The 13,857-nt window shown below is 42.2% G+C and overlaps 1 protein-coding gene across 1 annotated transcript in view; it reads left to right on the forward strand.

Annotated features, from left to right (window-relative positions):
* The window catches only part of FAM171A1 (family with sequence similarity 171 member A1), a 141,799-nt gene that overhangs the window by 70,990 nt on the left and 56,952 nt on the right, over window positions 1-13,857 (forward strand). Inside the window, exon 3 of the mRNA XM_032806400.2 lies at window positions 7,475-7,567. Within this exon, the coding sequence (XP_032662291.1) occupies window positions 7,475-7,567 (93 nt within the window). The remainder of the gene's footprint in view (window positions 1-7,474; window positions 7,568-13,857) is intronic.

The following is a 13,857-nucleotide window of genomic DNA, read 5'->3' on the forward strand; positions in this document are numbered from 1 at the left end:
TTTACACTTCAAAAATTCTATCTTGTTCTAATAGAACTCTCCCAAGAACGCAGTAGGAGGGACTCAGATTACCCAGAGTAAAGGGAAGGTGTTGCCTTTGATGTGTCTTCATTTTGGTTCCCCAGATGTTCCCAAACTACTTGATTTTTATCCTGGGCTCCTAATGTAAAGAACATATTAGAATTTACATCTTGGGAGAAAGAGCTCAGGGCACCTCATTTGTCATGCTGAGAAAAAGCCCAAGGGAAGTTCAGAGGTTATCTATGCACTGTGGCTCAGCATGTGATGGGAAAGACATTGGCAAGTATTCTTGTATTCAATTCTCCAGGGTGCTTGAGTTACGTTGGCTTTCACTCCTACAAATGCAATTACTGGAGTAAGAGCAAACAGTTTTTATAATTGTGTGGCTTTTATACTACCTTCTCTATAGTTCTTCTTTTAATGTGCCTGATGTGTAAATTCACTTGGACATGTAGAATATTAAAAAGGAAGTTCTTCTTCTGAAATAACTGCAATTTGAGTTAGTCAGTTTTATTCTGTGATTTCAACAGTACTCACGTGAGCTAATGAGGAGTTAAGTTTTATTAAGTGGACACGGTCAATGTATTTCTCCTAACTTAAAAATAACATTTTATATTTTAAAAAGTGTTTTGACATCTTGAAACAGAAATCCAATGTATGAACTTTTGGTTACAACAGGGTCTTTATTGGTGCTGGGGTAAAAGAAAATATTAATTCGGAGTAAGATTTTCTAAAGCTCCTAAAATTCAATGGGTCTAGTGCCCCTAAATCACTTAGGGTTTTTTAAAAAAATCTCTTTCTCAGATTATGGTAGCATACAAAATTATTCTAGGCACTTTCCAAGTGCAGATTAAGGCCACGTCTACACTACCGGATAAATTCGAATTTGCTTAAACCGATTTTATAAAACAGATATTATTAAATCGGTTTAGCGCGTCCACACTAGGATCATTAAATCAATTGTGTGCGTCCATGGTCCAAGGCTACCGTCGATTTCAGGAGCGGTGCACTGTGGGTAGCTGTTCCACACTATCCCATAGTTCCCACTTCCGGGTTGAGAGCCCAGTGCCTGATGGGGCAAAAAACATTGTCCCGGGTGGTGCTGGGTACAGCCTCACCCCTCCCTTTGTGAAAGCAGCAGCCAACCATTTCGCGCCTTTTTTCCTGGGTGAAGAGAGCAAACGCCATAGCACAGCAAGCATGGACCTGCTGAGACCATGGACCCTGCTGAGATCAGTAACGCAATCGTGCAAGTTGTAAACACCTCGCGCACTCTCGTGCTGTCTATGCTGAGCCATGAACTGCAAATTCAGGAGAGGGGGAGGAGGAGGAGGAGGAGGCAGCTACGGCAGTGCAGCGACGAGAGCGATGACGACATGGAGACTGAATTCTCCCTAACCGCGGGCCCCTGCATTTTGGAGCTACTGCTGGTAATGGGGCAGCTTCTACCATTGAACGCCGATTTTGGGCACGGGAAACAAGCACAGACTGGTGGGACCGCATAGTTTTGCAGGTGTGGGACGATTCGCAGTGGCTGCAAAACTTTCGCATGCGTAAGAGCACTTTCTTTGAACTTTGTGACTTGCTTTCCCCTGCCTGAAACGCCATAATACTAAGATAAGAGCAGCCCTCACAGTGGAGAAGCGAGTGGCAATAGCCCTCTGGAAGCTTGCAACTCCAGATAGCTACCAGTCAGTCGGGAATCAATTTGGAGTGGGAAAATCTACTGTGGGGGCTGCTGTGATGCAAGTAGCCAAAGCAATCGTTAAGCTGCTGCTACGAAAGTTTGTGACTCTGGGAAACGTGCAGGTCATAGTGGATGGCTTTGCTGCAATGGGATTCCCTAACTGTGGTGGGGCCATAGATGGAACCCATATCCCTATCTTGGCCCCAGAGCACCAGGGTACCAGTATGTGAACCGCAAGGGGTACTTTTCCATGGTGCTGCAAGCACTGGTGGATCACAAGGGACATTTCACCAGCATCCACGTGGGATGGCCAGGAAGGGTTCATGACGCTCGCGTCTTCAGAAGCACAACTCTCTTTAAACGGCTGCAGCAAGGAAATTACTTCCCAGACCAGAAAATAACAGTTGGCGAATGTTGAGATGCCTGTCGTTATCCTGGGTGACCCAGCCTACCCCTTGATGCCATGGCTCATGAAGCCATACACAGGCAGCCTGGACAGTGGTCAGGAGCTGTTTAACTACAGGCTGAGCAAGTGCAGGATGGTGGTAGAGTGTGCATTTGGCCGTTTAAAGGGGCGCTGGAGATCATTACTTATTCGCTCAGACCTCAGCCAAACAAATGTCCCGTTTGCTATTGCTGCTTGCTGTGTGCTCCACAATCTCTGTGAGAGTAAGGGGGAGACCTTTATGGCGGGGTGGGAGGCTGAGGCAAATCACCTGGCTGCTGACTACGAGCAGCCAGACACCAGGGCGATTAGAAGAGCACACCAGGAGCGGTGCGCATCAGAGAAGCCTTGAAAAGTTGTTTCAGTACGGGCCAGGTATGGTGTGACTGCAGTGCTTGTTTCCCCTGACGAACCCTCCCGCCTCTATTGACTGATTCCCTGTAAGCAACCCACCCTTCCCTTTACTTACAGCTTGCTGAAGGAAATAAAGTCAGTATATTTTAAAAATCATTTATTCTGTATTAAAAGTCATTTGTATTGTTTAAAAATCGTGTATTCTTTCTTAAAATTCATTCCCTGTAAGCAACCCACCCTCCCCCTTTGATGTATTCTTTATTAAAAAAAATTATAAAAAGAGGCAGAGAATTATCTAGGTATCCCTGCATGGTGTGGTTTGGGAGGAGGATCGGAGGAAGGAAAAGCCCATTAAGCACATTTCAGCTTAATGTCAGCCTTTTGGTTGGACTGTCCATGGGGGTGGAGTGGCTGGTGCAGAAAGCCTTCCCCCACGCGTTCTAACACGTCTGGGTGAGGGAGATATGGAACGTGGGAGCTTTGAGGGTGGTAAAACATGGGCTGCAGTGGCACTCTGTAACCCCGCTGCTGTTCCTGAACATCCACCATGCGTCTGAGGATCTCAGTTTGATCACGCAGCAGCTCCAGCGTTGCATCACGTTGCCAACCTCATCTTCCTGCCGCACCTCTGATCTTCCTGCCGCCACCTCTCATCTCGAGCGTCTCTCCTATCCTCCCGGTCACTGGCATCTTTCCTGTATTTTGCTATCACTTCCTTCCAATCATTCTGATGACCTCTGTCACTGCGGGTTACTTCCATGATTTCTGAAACATTTCATCTCGAGTTCTCTTTCTCCTCCGCCTTATCTTAGCCAGCCTTCGGGATGGGGTAGCAAGGACAGACAAGTGTGCAGCTGCATGGGGGAGGGAAAACAGGGAGAGAAGTATGTAAAAAGATACATTTTACAGAACAATGCTTGTAGTCTTTCACAGTGAATAAAACTATCCACCTTACATAGCACATGTGATTTCACTACAAGGTCGCATTTTGCATCTTTTAATACTGAGCCTGTGTCTCTGGTGTTCAGAGCACACTGCAGACGCAGGTCCAGGTCCTGGCATCATAATTCAGCTTCCATGCGGCCATGGTAAGGCTTTATGTTTGACTTCTCCAGCGGTTTATATCCACAGTGACCTATGATGCCTTGTTCCTGTTAAGAGGAACCAGCAGACCCCAACCCGCTCTTTCCCCTCCTCCCCCACCGCATGGCTGCTATCACATAAGCTAATTGTTATTCATCTTCCTCCTTCCTTCCCCCCCCCGCCCCCACCACGTGGCTGGGTAGCTAGGAAGATTCCTGCTCGCCAAACGCAGAAAAGCTCCAGCGCCAGCCTTCCTCCCCTCCCCCCCACTCAGCTACGGCAAGGTATGAGTAAGCGGCAGCCCAGTAGGAAAATCGCCATGTTTGCCCCCCTAATAAAAAAATTCCTGAATTTCAACCAGGTTACAATGAATGATATAACTCTGGTGAGAATAACAGCGGAAGATGCAGAACGTATGTTTTCTTGACTGCGAGCAGTGTCCAGGCGCTTACGCAGCTGTGCTTTGTGAAGCAATGATTCCGAATTACTTGATACATGCTGGCGTGGGAAAGTCTCGTACAAGGGGGACCGGATAAGGCCGCCTTGCCCCGAAATCTACTGAAAGGCTTTTGAGTACCTCCAATATCACTCACAGCGAATCCATTAAGTTCCACTTCCGGTTGGGAGCCCAGTGCCTGATGGGGCAAAAACACTTGTCCCGGTGGTGCTGGTACAGCCTCACCCCTCCCTTGTGAAAGCAGCAGCCAACCATTCGCGTCTTTCTCTGGGTGAGAGAGGAAACGCCATAGCACAGCCAAGCATGGACCCTGCTGAGACCATGGACCCTGCTGAGATCACAGTAACGCAATCGTGCAAGTTGAAAACACTCGCGCACGATCGTGCTGTCTATGCTGACCATGAACTGCAGATTCAGGAGAGGGGGGGGAGGAGGAGGAGGGAGGCAGCTACGGCAGTGCAGCGACCGGAGAGCGATGACGACATGGAGATGAATTCTCCCTAACCGCGGGCCCCTGCATTTGGCTACTGCTGGTAATGGGGCAGCTTCTACCATTGAACGCCGATTTTTGCTTGGCACGGGACAAACAGCACAGACTGGTGGACCGATGTTTTTCAGTGTTGGGACGATTCGCAGTGGCTGCAAACTTTCACATGCGTAAGAGCACTTTCTTGAACTTTGTGACTTGCTTTCCCCTGCCTGAAACGCCATAATACTAAGATAGAGCAGCCCTCACAGTGGAGAACGCGAGTGGCAAGCCTCTGGAAGCTTGCATCTACTCTAGCGATCAGATCCAGTACCTCTTGTGTGGTCCAGGCTGGTGCTCTTTTTCTATTCTCAGGAGACTGCATTGTTACCTGTGCTGATGAGCCCTGCGTGGTCACCTGTGCTGATCAGAGCTCCACAGCTCCACGCTGGCCAAACAGGAAATTGAATTCAAAAGTCCACGGGGCTTTTCCTGTTTATCTGGCCAGTGCATCAGAGTTCTGACTGCTGTCCAGAGCGGTCAGTGGTGCTCTGTGGGATACCTCCCGGAGGCCAATAACTTCGATTTCCGTCCACACTACCATCATTCCGATTTAGTAAAATCGATTTTAGGGTTACTCCTGTCGTTTTGATGGAGTTCAGAAATCGATTTAAAGAGCCCTTTAAATCGATTTACAGGGCGGTGTAGTGTGGACGGGTGCAGCGTTAAATCGATTTAACGCTGTTTAAATCGATTTAACGGCGTAGTGTAGACCAGGCCTTAGAGACAACATCTTCATCAAAGAACATACCATCCATGAGGAATTCCTCCTCTTTCCTCCTCCCATCCCTGAGCCACTGGAGCCGATGCAGAGCTGCTTCTTGCTGTTGCTACAGTCGCAGGGTGAAGTATGCTCAAGGACTGCTGTGGTACAGATCTCTTGCTCTGTATGCAGAGAAGAGTTTGCATGCAGGTGCTTAGTGCCCCCCCACATGTAATTCCCCCAAGGAACTCATGTGTGCTAAGGCAGATGAAGCCTTTGTTTTACATGGGGCGAATCACTGCAGCAGACTTTCTGCATCCTATCCATTTTCTATACCACATACTAGAATCACACTGGTTCTGCTGCATATAGTATCTTCTGTACTGGGCTTATGGTGAGTGGGCAGGCTCAGTTCTATAAAAACTTGGGAGTATTTTGCAAATAATAAAAGGTAAGTGTGATGGGTTAGATCACAGAACCCTCTCAGGAGATACCACCTGATGTGCCAAGACTACTTCTACCCCTGCCTTCCCTGCCAGCTCGGGGTCCCAGTACCTTGTCTTGCTGAGCCAGACACGCCTGCTTGCTCCAACAAAGACCCAGAGTCTCATTTCCTTGCCCCAAAGCTGCAGATTTACCTGAAAGCAGCTACCAGAAGTGTTCTTGGCTTTAACTCTCACATTCCCAACTCAAAATGAGGTCTAAACCCAAATAAATCCGTTTTACCCTGTATAAAGCTTATGCAGGTTAACTCCATAAATTGTTCGCCCTCTATAATACTGATAGCAAGAGATGCACAGTTGTTTGCTCCCCCAGGTATTAACACATACTCTGAGTTAATTAATAAGTAAAAAGTGATTTTATTAAATACAGAAAGTGGGATTTAAGTGGTTCCAAATAGTAACAGACAGAACAAAATAAGTCACAAGCAAAATAAAATTAAACGTGCAAATCTATGTCTAATTAAACTGAATACAGATAATCTCACCCTCAGAGATGCTTCAGTAAGTTTTTTTTTTCCTGTCTGGACACCTTCCAGGCCTGGGCACAATTCTTTCCCATGGTACAGCTCTTGTTCCAGCTCAGGTGGTAGCTGGAGGTTTCTTCATGATGGCTCTTCTCCTTTATCCTTTTCCAGCCCTTTATATATCTTTTGCATAAGGCGGGAATCCTTTGTCCCTCTCTGGGTTCCCACCCCCTCCTTCTCAATGGAAAGACACCGAGGTTAAAGATGGATTCCAGTTCAGGTGACATGATCACATGTCACTGCAAGACTTCATTGCCCACTTGCCAGCACACAGGTATACAGGAAGACTTACAGGTAAAACAGCCATCTGCAGACAATTGTCCTGGTTAATGGGAGTCATCAAGATTCCAAACCACCATTAATGGCCCACACTTTGCATAATTACAATAGGTCCTCAGAGTTATATTTTATTTTCTAGTTTCAGATACTTGAGTGGTACATTTGTACAAATAGGATGATCACACTCGGTAGATTATAAGCTTTGTAATGATATCTTACAAGAGACCTTTTGCATGAAGCATATTCCAGTTACATTATATTCACTTATTAGCATATTTTATAAAATCATACAGATTGCAACGTCACAGTAAGCACAAAAGCTTAACTCATGTTGATACAGAATCACCACAAAACTTTGCACTTTTATAGTGCATTTCATCTAAGTACCTCAAAATACTTCATAGTTAAGCCTTACTACACCTTTCTGAGGTAAGTAAAATGATTTTACAGACTAATCAACTTAGGCACAGGTGGATTCTGGGTTTCGCTTAAGATTACTTATTAAGTCATTAGTGGAGCTGGAAATAGAAGGCAAGAGTCCTGACTCCAAATTTTCTGTTTTGTGCTTTACTTCCTCTCAAGTGTGTTCAACTTCACCAGAAGCAGAAAGTGAAATATATTGTTTGGATCAATAACAAATTAGTCTGTCGACCTAGTTACTTGGTTTATAGAACACACCTCAGCAATTTTGTGTATGGAAATATTTGCTTTTCAGTCTTTTTATGGTGTTTTGGACTGACTGTCCTCCTAAGGGTAACAGAGAAAAAAATATGCTTGTATTCAGGAGAATTTTTAACAAGGATGAGAATCTTGGGTTTAGGCATCTTTTAAATAATTTTTTGTTTTTTAAAGAATTCAAATATATCCTACTCAAACCACTTTCCATCCACAGTGTTTTCTTCTCTGAGCCTTGGACTTCTTCCTGAACGATCAGCTACTCTAATGGTCTATGATGACATAGTCCAGATAGTCTCAGGATTTCAAGGTATGCTTGTTTGTAGATTTGTAGAAGTTGGAATTGGAATTTAAACCATATTTAAAAAACAGTGGATGAAATCCTGGCCCCATTGAAGTCGGTTGGCCAGGATTTCAGCCCATGTGCTTAAGAGTTTAAAGCCGGGTCCCTAATCAATATCATGACTTTGTTAAATTATTTTATGGAAAAGTTCACCCGACTACATTGCAGTAGCCTGAGGGTAAACCAGTTTGAACGTCAATGTATACAGGGGCTCTGGTCCATCTCCCTGAATTTCTGCTATTCTTCTGTCTCAGAATTTCCAGCCTTTTTAGTATATTAAATAGAGCTAGAGATGGAAGTTCCAAAATATTTATTGGCTTCTTATTCTGTCATCTAACATCATGGAACCATGTTTAGTTATAAAACTTGTCTGCTATTCAGTCTAATTTGCTTCCTGCTTACTGCTGTAATTACTGTGGTTGAATTTAAAGAATAAAGTATGAGGCATAGAGAGCTCATCACATGACCACAAAAATGCAAACGAATGTAGCAGCAATAACAGTCAGGTGGACATACGGTTGTGACTCCTGAACCTACAGCTGAATAGCAGAATTGAAGGTTAATTCACTCAGCTCTTTCTGTCACTCAAGTACTGTAAATTAGACTCAGGTCTAATTTTATTAGAATGATTTGATTTACTGAAGTTAGTCTGTTAATGAAGCTCTTACAGATGCTTTGATAACCTTTAAATTAAAGCCAGGACCTCTTTCTGCCTGTTATCTTACCTATGCATGCTGATAGAAAACCATGGAGTAGTTTTTCATCTAATTTTTAAATATCCTCTTATCAGAAAATTAATGAGAAACAATGGGTATTACTTTTCTTTAGAATCATAGAATATTAGGGTTGGAAGGGACCTCAGGAGGTCATCTAGTCCAACCCCCTGCTTAAAGCAGGGCCAATTCCCAGACAGATTTTTGCCTCAGATCCCTAAATGGCCCCCTCAAGGATCGAGCTCACAACCCTGGTTTTAAGCAGGCCAGTGCTCAAACCACTGAGCTATCTCTCCTTTAATGTTTTGTAATCCTGTAAAATGGCCATGCCTCGATGGAATATTAATATAATAAGGATTTCCTAACATTTTTTATGGGCAGAAATCCGCCAGACACAGTAGGCTTTTCATAAGTGAGAACTCTGGTGTCGAAGAATCACTAAACAGATTATATAACTGATGGGACACTCTTAAAGAGGGCTGTATAATAACCCAGCTATAGGAGATGCATTCTGCAGTTTGAGAGCTGAGGCTATGAATTTAATAAAAGGCAGAGAAGACGTTGAATCTCAAGAGCCTTCATCAGATAAACCATGAAACAAGGGTTACAGCATTATTCTATTAGCGTGCTTTTGTTAGAGATTCTCATTGTTCTGCAAGTTTGCTAACAAATTTCACAATTCACTGTGCAATCAAAATCTTTTCATGGAAAATTGAGCCTAACAGCTTCCTTGCAACTTTCCTTGCTTTGCCTCTTTGAATAAAGAGAGCTTGGTGAGAAACAGAAATGCAAATAGTACCTGTCACACCCATCTGGCTGCCATCTCCACTTTTTCTTGAATCAGAATGTCTGAAGAAAAGGAAGAGAGGCAGGAGCACAAAGTATCCAAAATGCTATTAACTATGGAAATTGGCTGATACCTAGATGCCCATCTTCTCAGAGCAAAAACCGCTCACAGGACGTATGTGCTCTTCTTAACTTGGGAATTCTTTCATATCCTTGTTTTTCTGTAAAAACCGACAGTGGATATCTGTGTTTCTGTTATGTTGAAACATGAATGAGGAACAACATAAGCATTTGATCAAGAGCTGAGAGGACTCTCCCTAATCCCTACTCAAAACTTTTATAGTTTGATTCTTCTCTCACTTATAGTGAAGTAAAACTGGTGTAGATTCAGTTAGTTCAGAGGAGTTAATCAGCATTTTTGCCAGTGTAAACATTAGAGCTGAATTGGGCTTACTCAAGCCACTGAGATTCTATACAGATTAATTAACTCTACTGCGCACTGATCAAAGGTAGAGAAGAGCCTGCCCAGCGCAAAAGTTACTAGTTGCCATTGAATAATTAATAAGATGAACAACTAAATATGCCTTTGAGAAGTTTGTTTGCAAGTTTGCTTCCAACCTCATTCTCATGCTGAAGGTACAATCCACTGCTGTACTTTGGAAGTAATTGCGCAGATGGAGTTTGCCAAGCATAGGTTCTTTGAGGTTATGCAGAAGAGTGATGCCATCTAAAATGGGCTAAAATACCAGTTTATCAACAAACAGGTTTGAGTACTCAGTTTATGGGAGCTATAGATATCTTGTCTTTCTACTAATACATAAAAGTAACATCAGACATTCTTTCCAATATCTTCCCTATACAGTTGCACTAGGCCAACTGTGCTTCAAATGGTTATTTTGCACACATTGGAACACAAATAGCAGAATGACGCCACGCTGCCTACCTTGATCTGGATTACGGTTTGACCTGGCATTCACACTAAGGACTGCCTTAAATCGTTTCTGAAGAGGGGATAATAGCATGTGGGGATATTATGAACTGGGGCGCAGGGGGGGATGCAGACAGGTGACTCTTATCTGGCAAAATAAGGAATTTTGCCAGCTTAAGGAGCTGTAAGCTCTAACAGCTGACTAAGATGATGGCTATGAAAGCTGACAACCCACTCTTTGTGCCAGTGTGTTACATTAACACTGGCACTTGATCTACAGAGCCTCTTCAAAGATTGGGAAAAACTTGCTCCCATTGCTGGTCCTCTGAGCCACTGGTTGAGGTGCTTTTTTACTTAGAACCAAAAGTGTAGTTCAGTTAATTAGAGACACAAGATTTCACCCTGATACATTTCTCCAATGTAGAGAAGGCCTTAGCAGTATAGCAATATGCATATCTTGCACTAATAATATGTACTGACTCTTTCCATTAAAGAATTTCAAAGCATTTTACTTACAGAATTATGCCTGCATTTGACAGGTACAGATAGGTAAATATTACTATTCTCATTTTACAAATGGGGAAGGGGAGAACAAGGCATAAAGATCTTAGGTGATTTACCAAAGGTCACATAGCCAGTCTGTGATCAAGAACTCAGTTTTTTCAGTCCTATGGTTTAACTACAAGACAAAGTTTGTACCAACTTTATTATCTGTAGTATTTGAAGAAAGTGAGATTCACTTTAAATGTTTTGCCCCTTTGTAAAAATATTTTCAGTAACAAGTTGGCAGCACTCAGCTCTCGCAGGCTGTGCTATATCAAGTTTCCTTAAAAGATAATTTACTACTCTCAATAAATTATTGTGCTAACAGACTCAACAAGAATTACTTTGTTTTTTAAATTCTTAGTTATGTGAATCTTCAGGAATATAGTACTGGTACTTGGCAACTTGATTGATTAATCTTAATTCTATCCATACACGGCAGCCTAAAATCCTGCAATTTTACATCGAACTGTTAAGAGAGAATCCTAATTCTGCTTTCTTTTTCCTTGTTATCCATATGGAAAATATGCACACACAAAGCAGTGCAGGCAGAGATTGTTGAATGTTTGAACAGATCTGTCCCTGAGGTACAGCAACTATTATCATACTGCACAGCACTGGGGAGATAAGTTGTTGTGTTTTTTTGTTTTTTTTTCCCTTGAGTTTATTGAAGTTAATGTCTTCAGTCTGTAATGTTGCTGTTTTCCATTTAGGCCTGGAAACTGGCTAAGAAAGATTTCTTCCTGTTTCAGAAATGTGTTTAATTGCTGTAGTAACCATTTAAGGATAGTATTAGTTTTAAAGAAACTGGTACAATTATTTAAAAAAACATTCCAGTGATCAAAAACTATTTTTTTTTACTCAGTTTTACAGCTTTCCTTGCAAAATTATCAACTTTCAAAATGTTGCTTTAAAAAAAAAAAAGGGTTCAATACAATTGTGTTGGACAAATAAAGCTTTGTGCATGTGATCAGTGTTTACTTCGGAGGCAGATGAAATTAAAGCTAAACTGTTTGGCTCCATCTGTGTACAGATGCTGCAGTCTTTGTTCGGTGGCAAAGCTTGAATTGTGTGAAATTCTGTGTTATGTTGTAACAATAACTCATGTCTGGAAACTAATTAAAGAAAACTGAGAGGTGGGACTAGTCTCCTGGTTACTGGCTTAAGCAATTGCAAAAATAAGGTGCCTGACTTATCTCTCGTACATCAATTATTCTGTGAAGTAACTTGGTTGACTTGAAGTGACATGCTTAAAACTGGTGTAACAGAGTGGTGGAACAAGCTCATTCATATTATGGTTTGGCCATCTTAGAATGGTCATAATTTACAGTCAGAGCAGAGTGGTGTTTGGCTCTTGATCCTGTGTCACTTAGGGAGCATCCTTTGAGTGTTGAAAAATGCTCTTGGGAATAGAGTAGCTTTGCCTTCAACAGCTGTTTTAAATCTCCATTTGCTTGTTGTCTTAAAGCTTGCAGATGGGGGCCTTGCTGTGTGCTGCAAAACAGTGTGAATGGTGAGAATCTTTTGAAAAAGGCTATTGGTTTCCTAAAGTGGATGTTTAAAGGAGACTAAAACGTAAAATACTACGTGGAGTTGCCTTAAATCTTGGTGCACTGGAAAACTTGAAGTTCATCTGTATATGTTCAGAATCAATACATATGAGGGTCTAATAATGGACATGATGGGATAACAATAAAGGTGAAATCTTGAGCACGCAGGCTAAGGAATCTAGTTTTATGTGGGTGATGTCTTAAGGATCTGGGGAAACCAATCTTCCCCAAACCCTGGACAAGTGAATTGGGTTGGTATAGTAACTGTTGGCTCTTACACTCCAGCCCACGGACAAGGAAGAGGTAAAGATCTATATACATTCTTCACCTCATCTGTCCCCTCACCGCAGCCATGTGCAGTGACTGTGGAGGTTTGACATGTACACCCATACTCCCCTCTACCAGCAGTGTCCAGAAGGAGTCCTTATGCAAGGTTTAAGTGGTATGGAGGTGTTTGCACTAGAATCCTAGAAACATAGAGTGAGAAGGGACCTCATGAGGTCATCATGTCCAGCCCCTGTGCTGAGGCAGGACCAAACAAACCTAGAGCATTCCTGAGACGTTTGTCCAATCAGTTCTTAAAAACCTCCAATGACAGGGATTCCACAACCTCCCTTGGAAGCCTGCCCTTATAATTAGAAAGTTTTTCTTAATATCTAACCTAAATCTCCCTTGCTGCATATTAAGCCCATTACTTCTTGTCCTACCTTCAGTAGACATGGAGAGCAACTGATCACCGTCCTCTTTATAACAACCCTTAACATATTTGATGACTGTTATCAGGTGTCTTCCTCCACCCCCAGCCTCTTTTCATAAAACTAAGCATTAGGTCTGTCAATTAATCACAGTTAACTCACGCAATTAACTCAAAAAATTCTTGATTAAAAAAATTAATCGGGATTAATCGCCGTTTTAATCGTACTGTTAAACAATAGAATACCAATTGAAATTTATTAAATATTTTGGATGTTTTTCTACATTTTCGGATATAGTCTGTGTTGTAATTGAAATCAATGTATTTTTTTTATTATAAATATTTGCACTGTAAAATGATAAAAGAAATAATATTTTTCAATTCACCTCATACAAGTAACTTAGTGAAATCTCTTTGTCGTGAAAGTGCAACTTACAAATGTAGATTTTTTTTTGTTACATACTGCACTCAGAAACAAAACAATATAAAACTTCAGAGCCTACAAGTCCACTCAGTCCTCCTACTATTTCAGCGAATCGCTAAGACAAACAAGTTTGTTTACATTTGCAGGAGCTAATGCTGCCCTCTTCTTATTTACAGTGTCACCAGAAAGTGAAAACAGATGTTTGCATAGCACTTTTGTAGGTATTTACTTGCCAGATATGCTAAACATCTGTATGCCCTTCATGTTTCAGCCACCATTCCAGAGGACATGCTGATGATGATGCTCATTAAAAAAATTCTATGTTAATTAAATTTGTGACTGAACTGCTTGGGGGAGAATTGTATGTCCCCGGCTCTATTTTACATGCATTCTGCCATATATATCATTTTATAGCAGTCTCGGATGATGACCCAGCACATGTTGTTCATTTTAAGAACACTTCCATTGCAGTTTTGACAAAATTAAAAGGAGGTAGCAATGTAAGATTTTAAAGATAATTAGAGCACTTGACTGAAGGTTTAAGAATCTGAAGTGCCTTCCAAAATCTGAGCGGGATGAGGTGTGGCGCATGCTTTCAGAATTCTTAAAAGAGGAAAAC

This window comes from Chelonoidis abingdonii, chromosome 2, assembly GCF_003597395.2.
Source record: "Chelonoidis abingdonii isolate Lonesome George chromosome 2, CheloAbing_2.0, whole genome shotgun sequence".
Classification (NCBI taxonomy): Eukaryota; Metazoa; Chordata; order Testudines; family Testudinidae; genus Chelonoidis; species Chelonoidis abingdonii.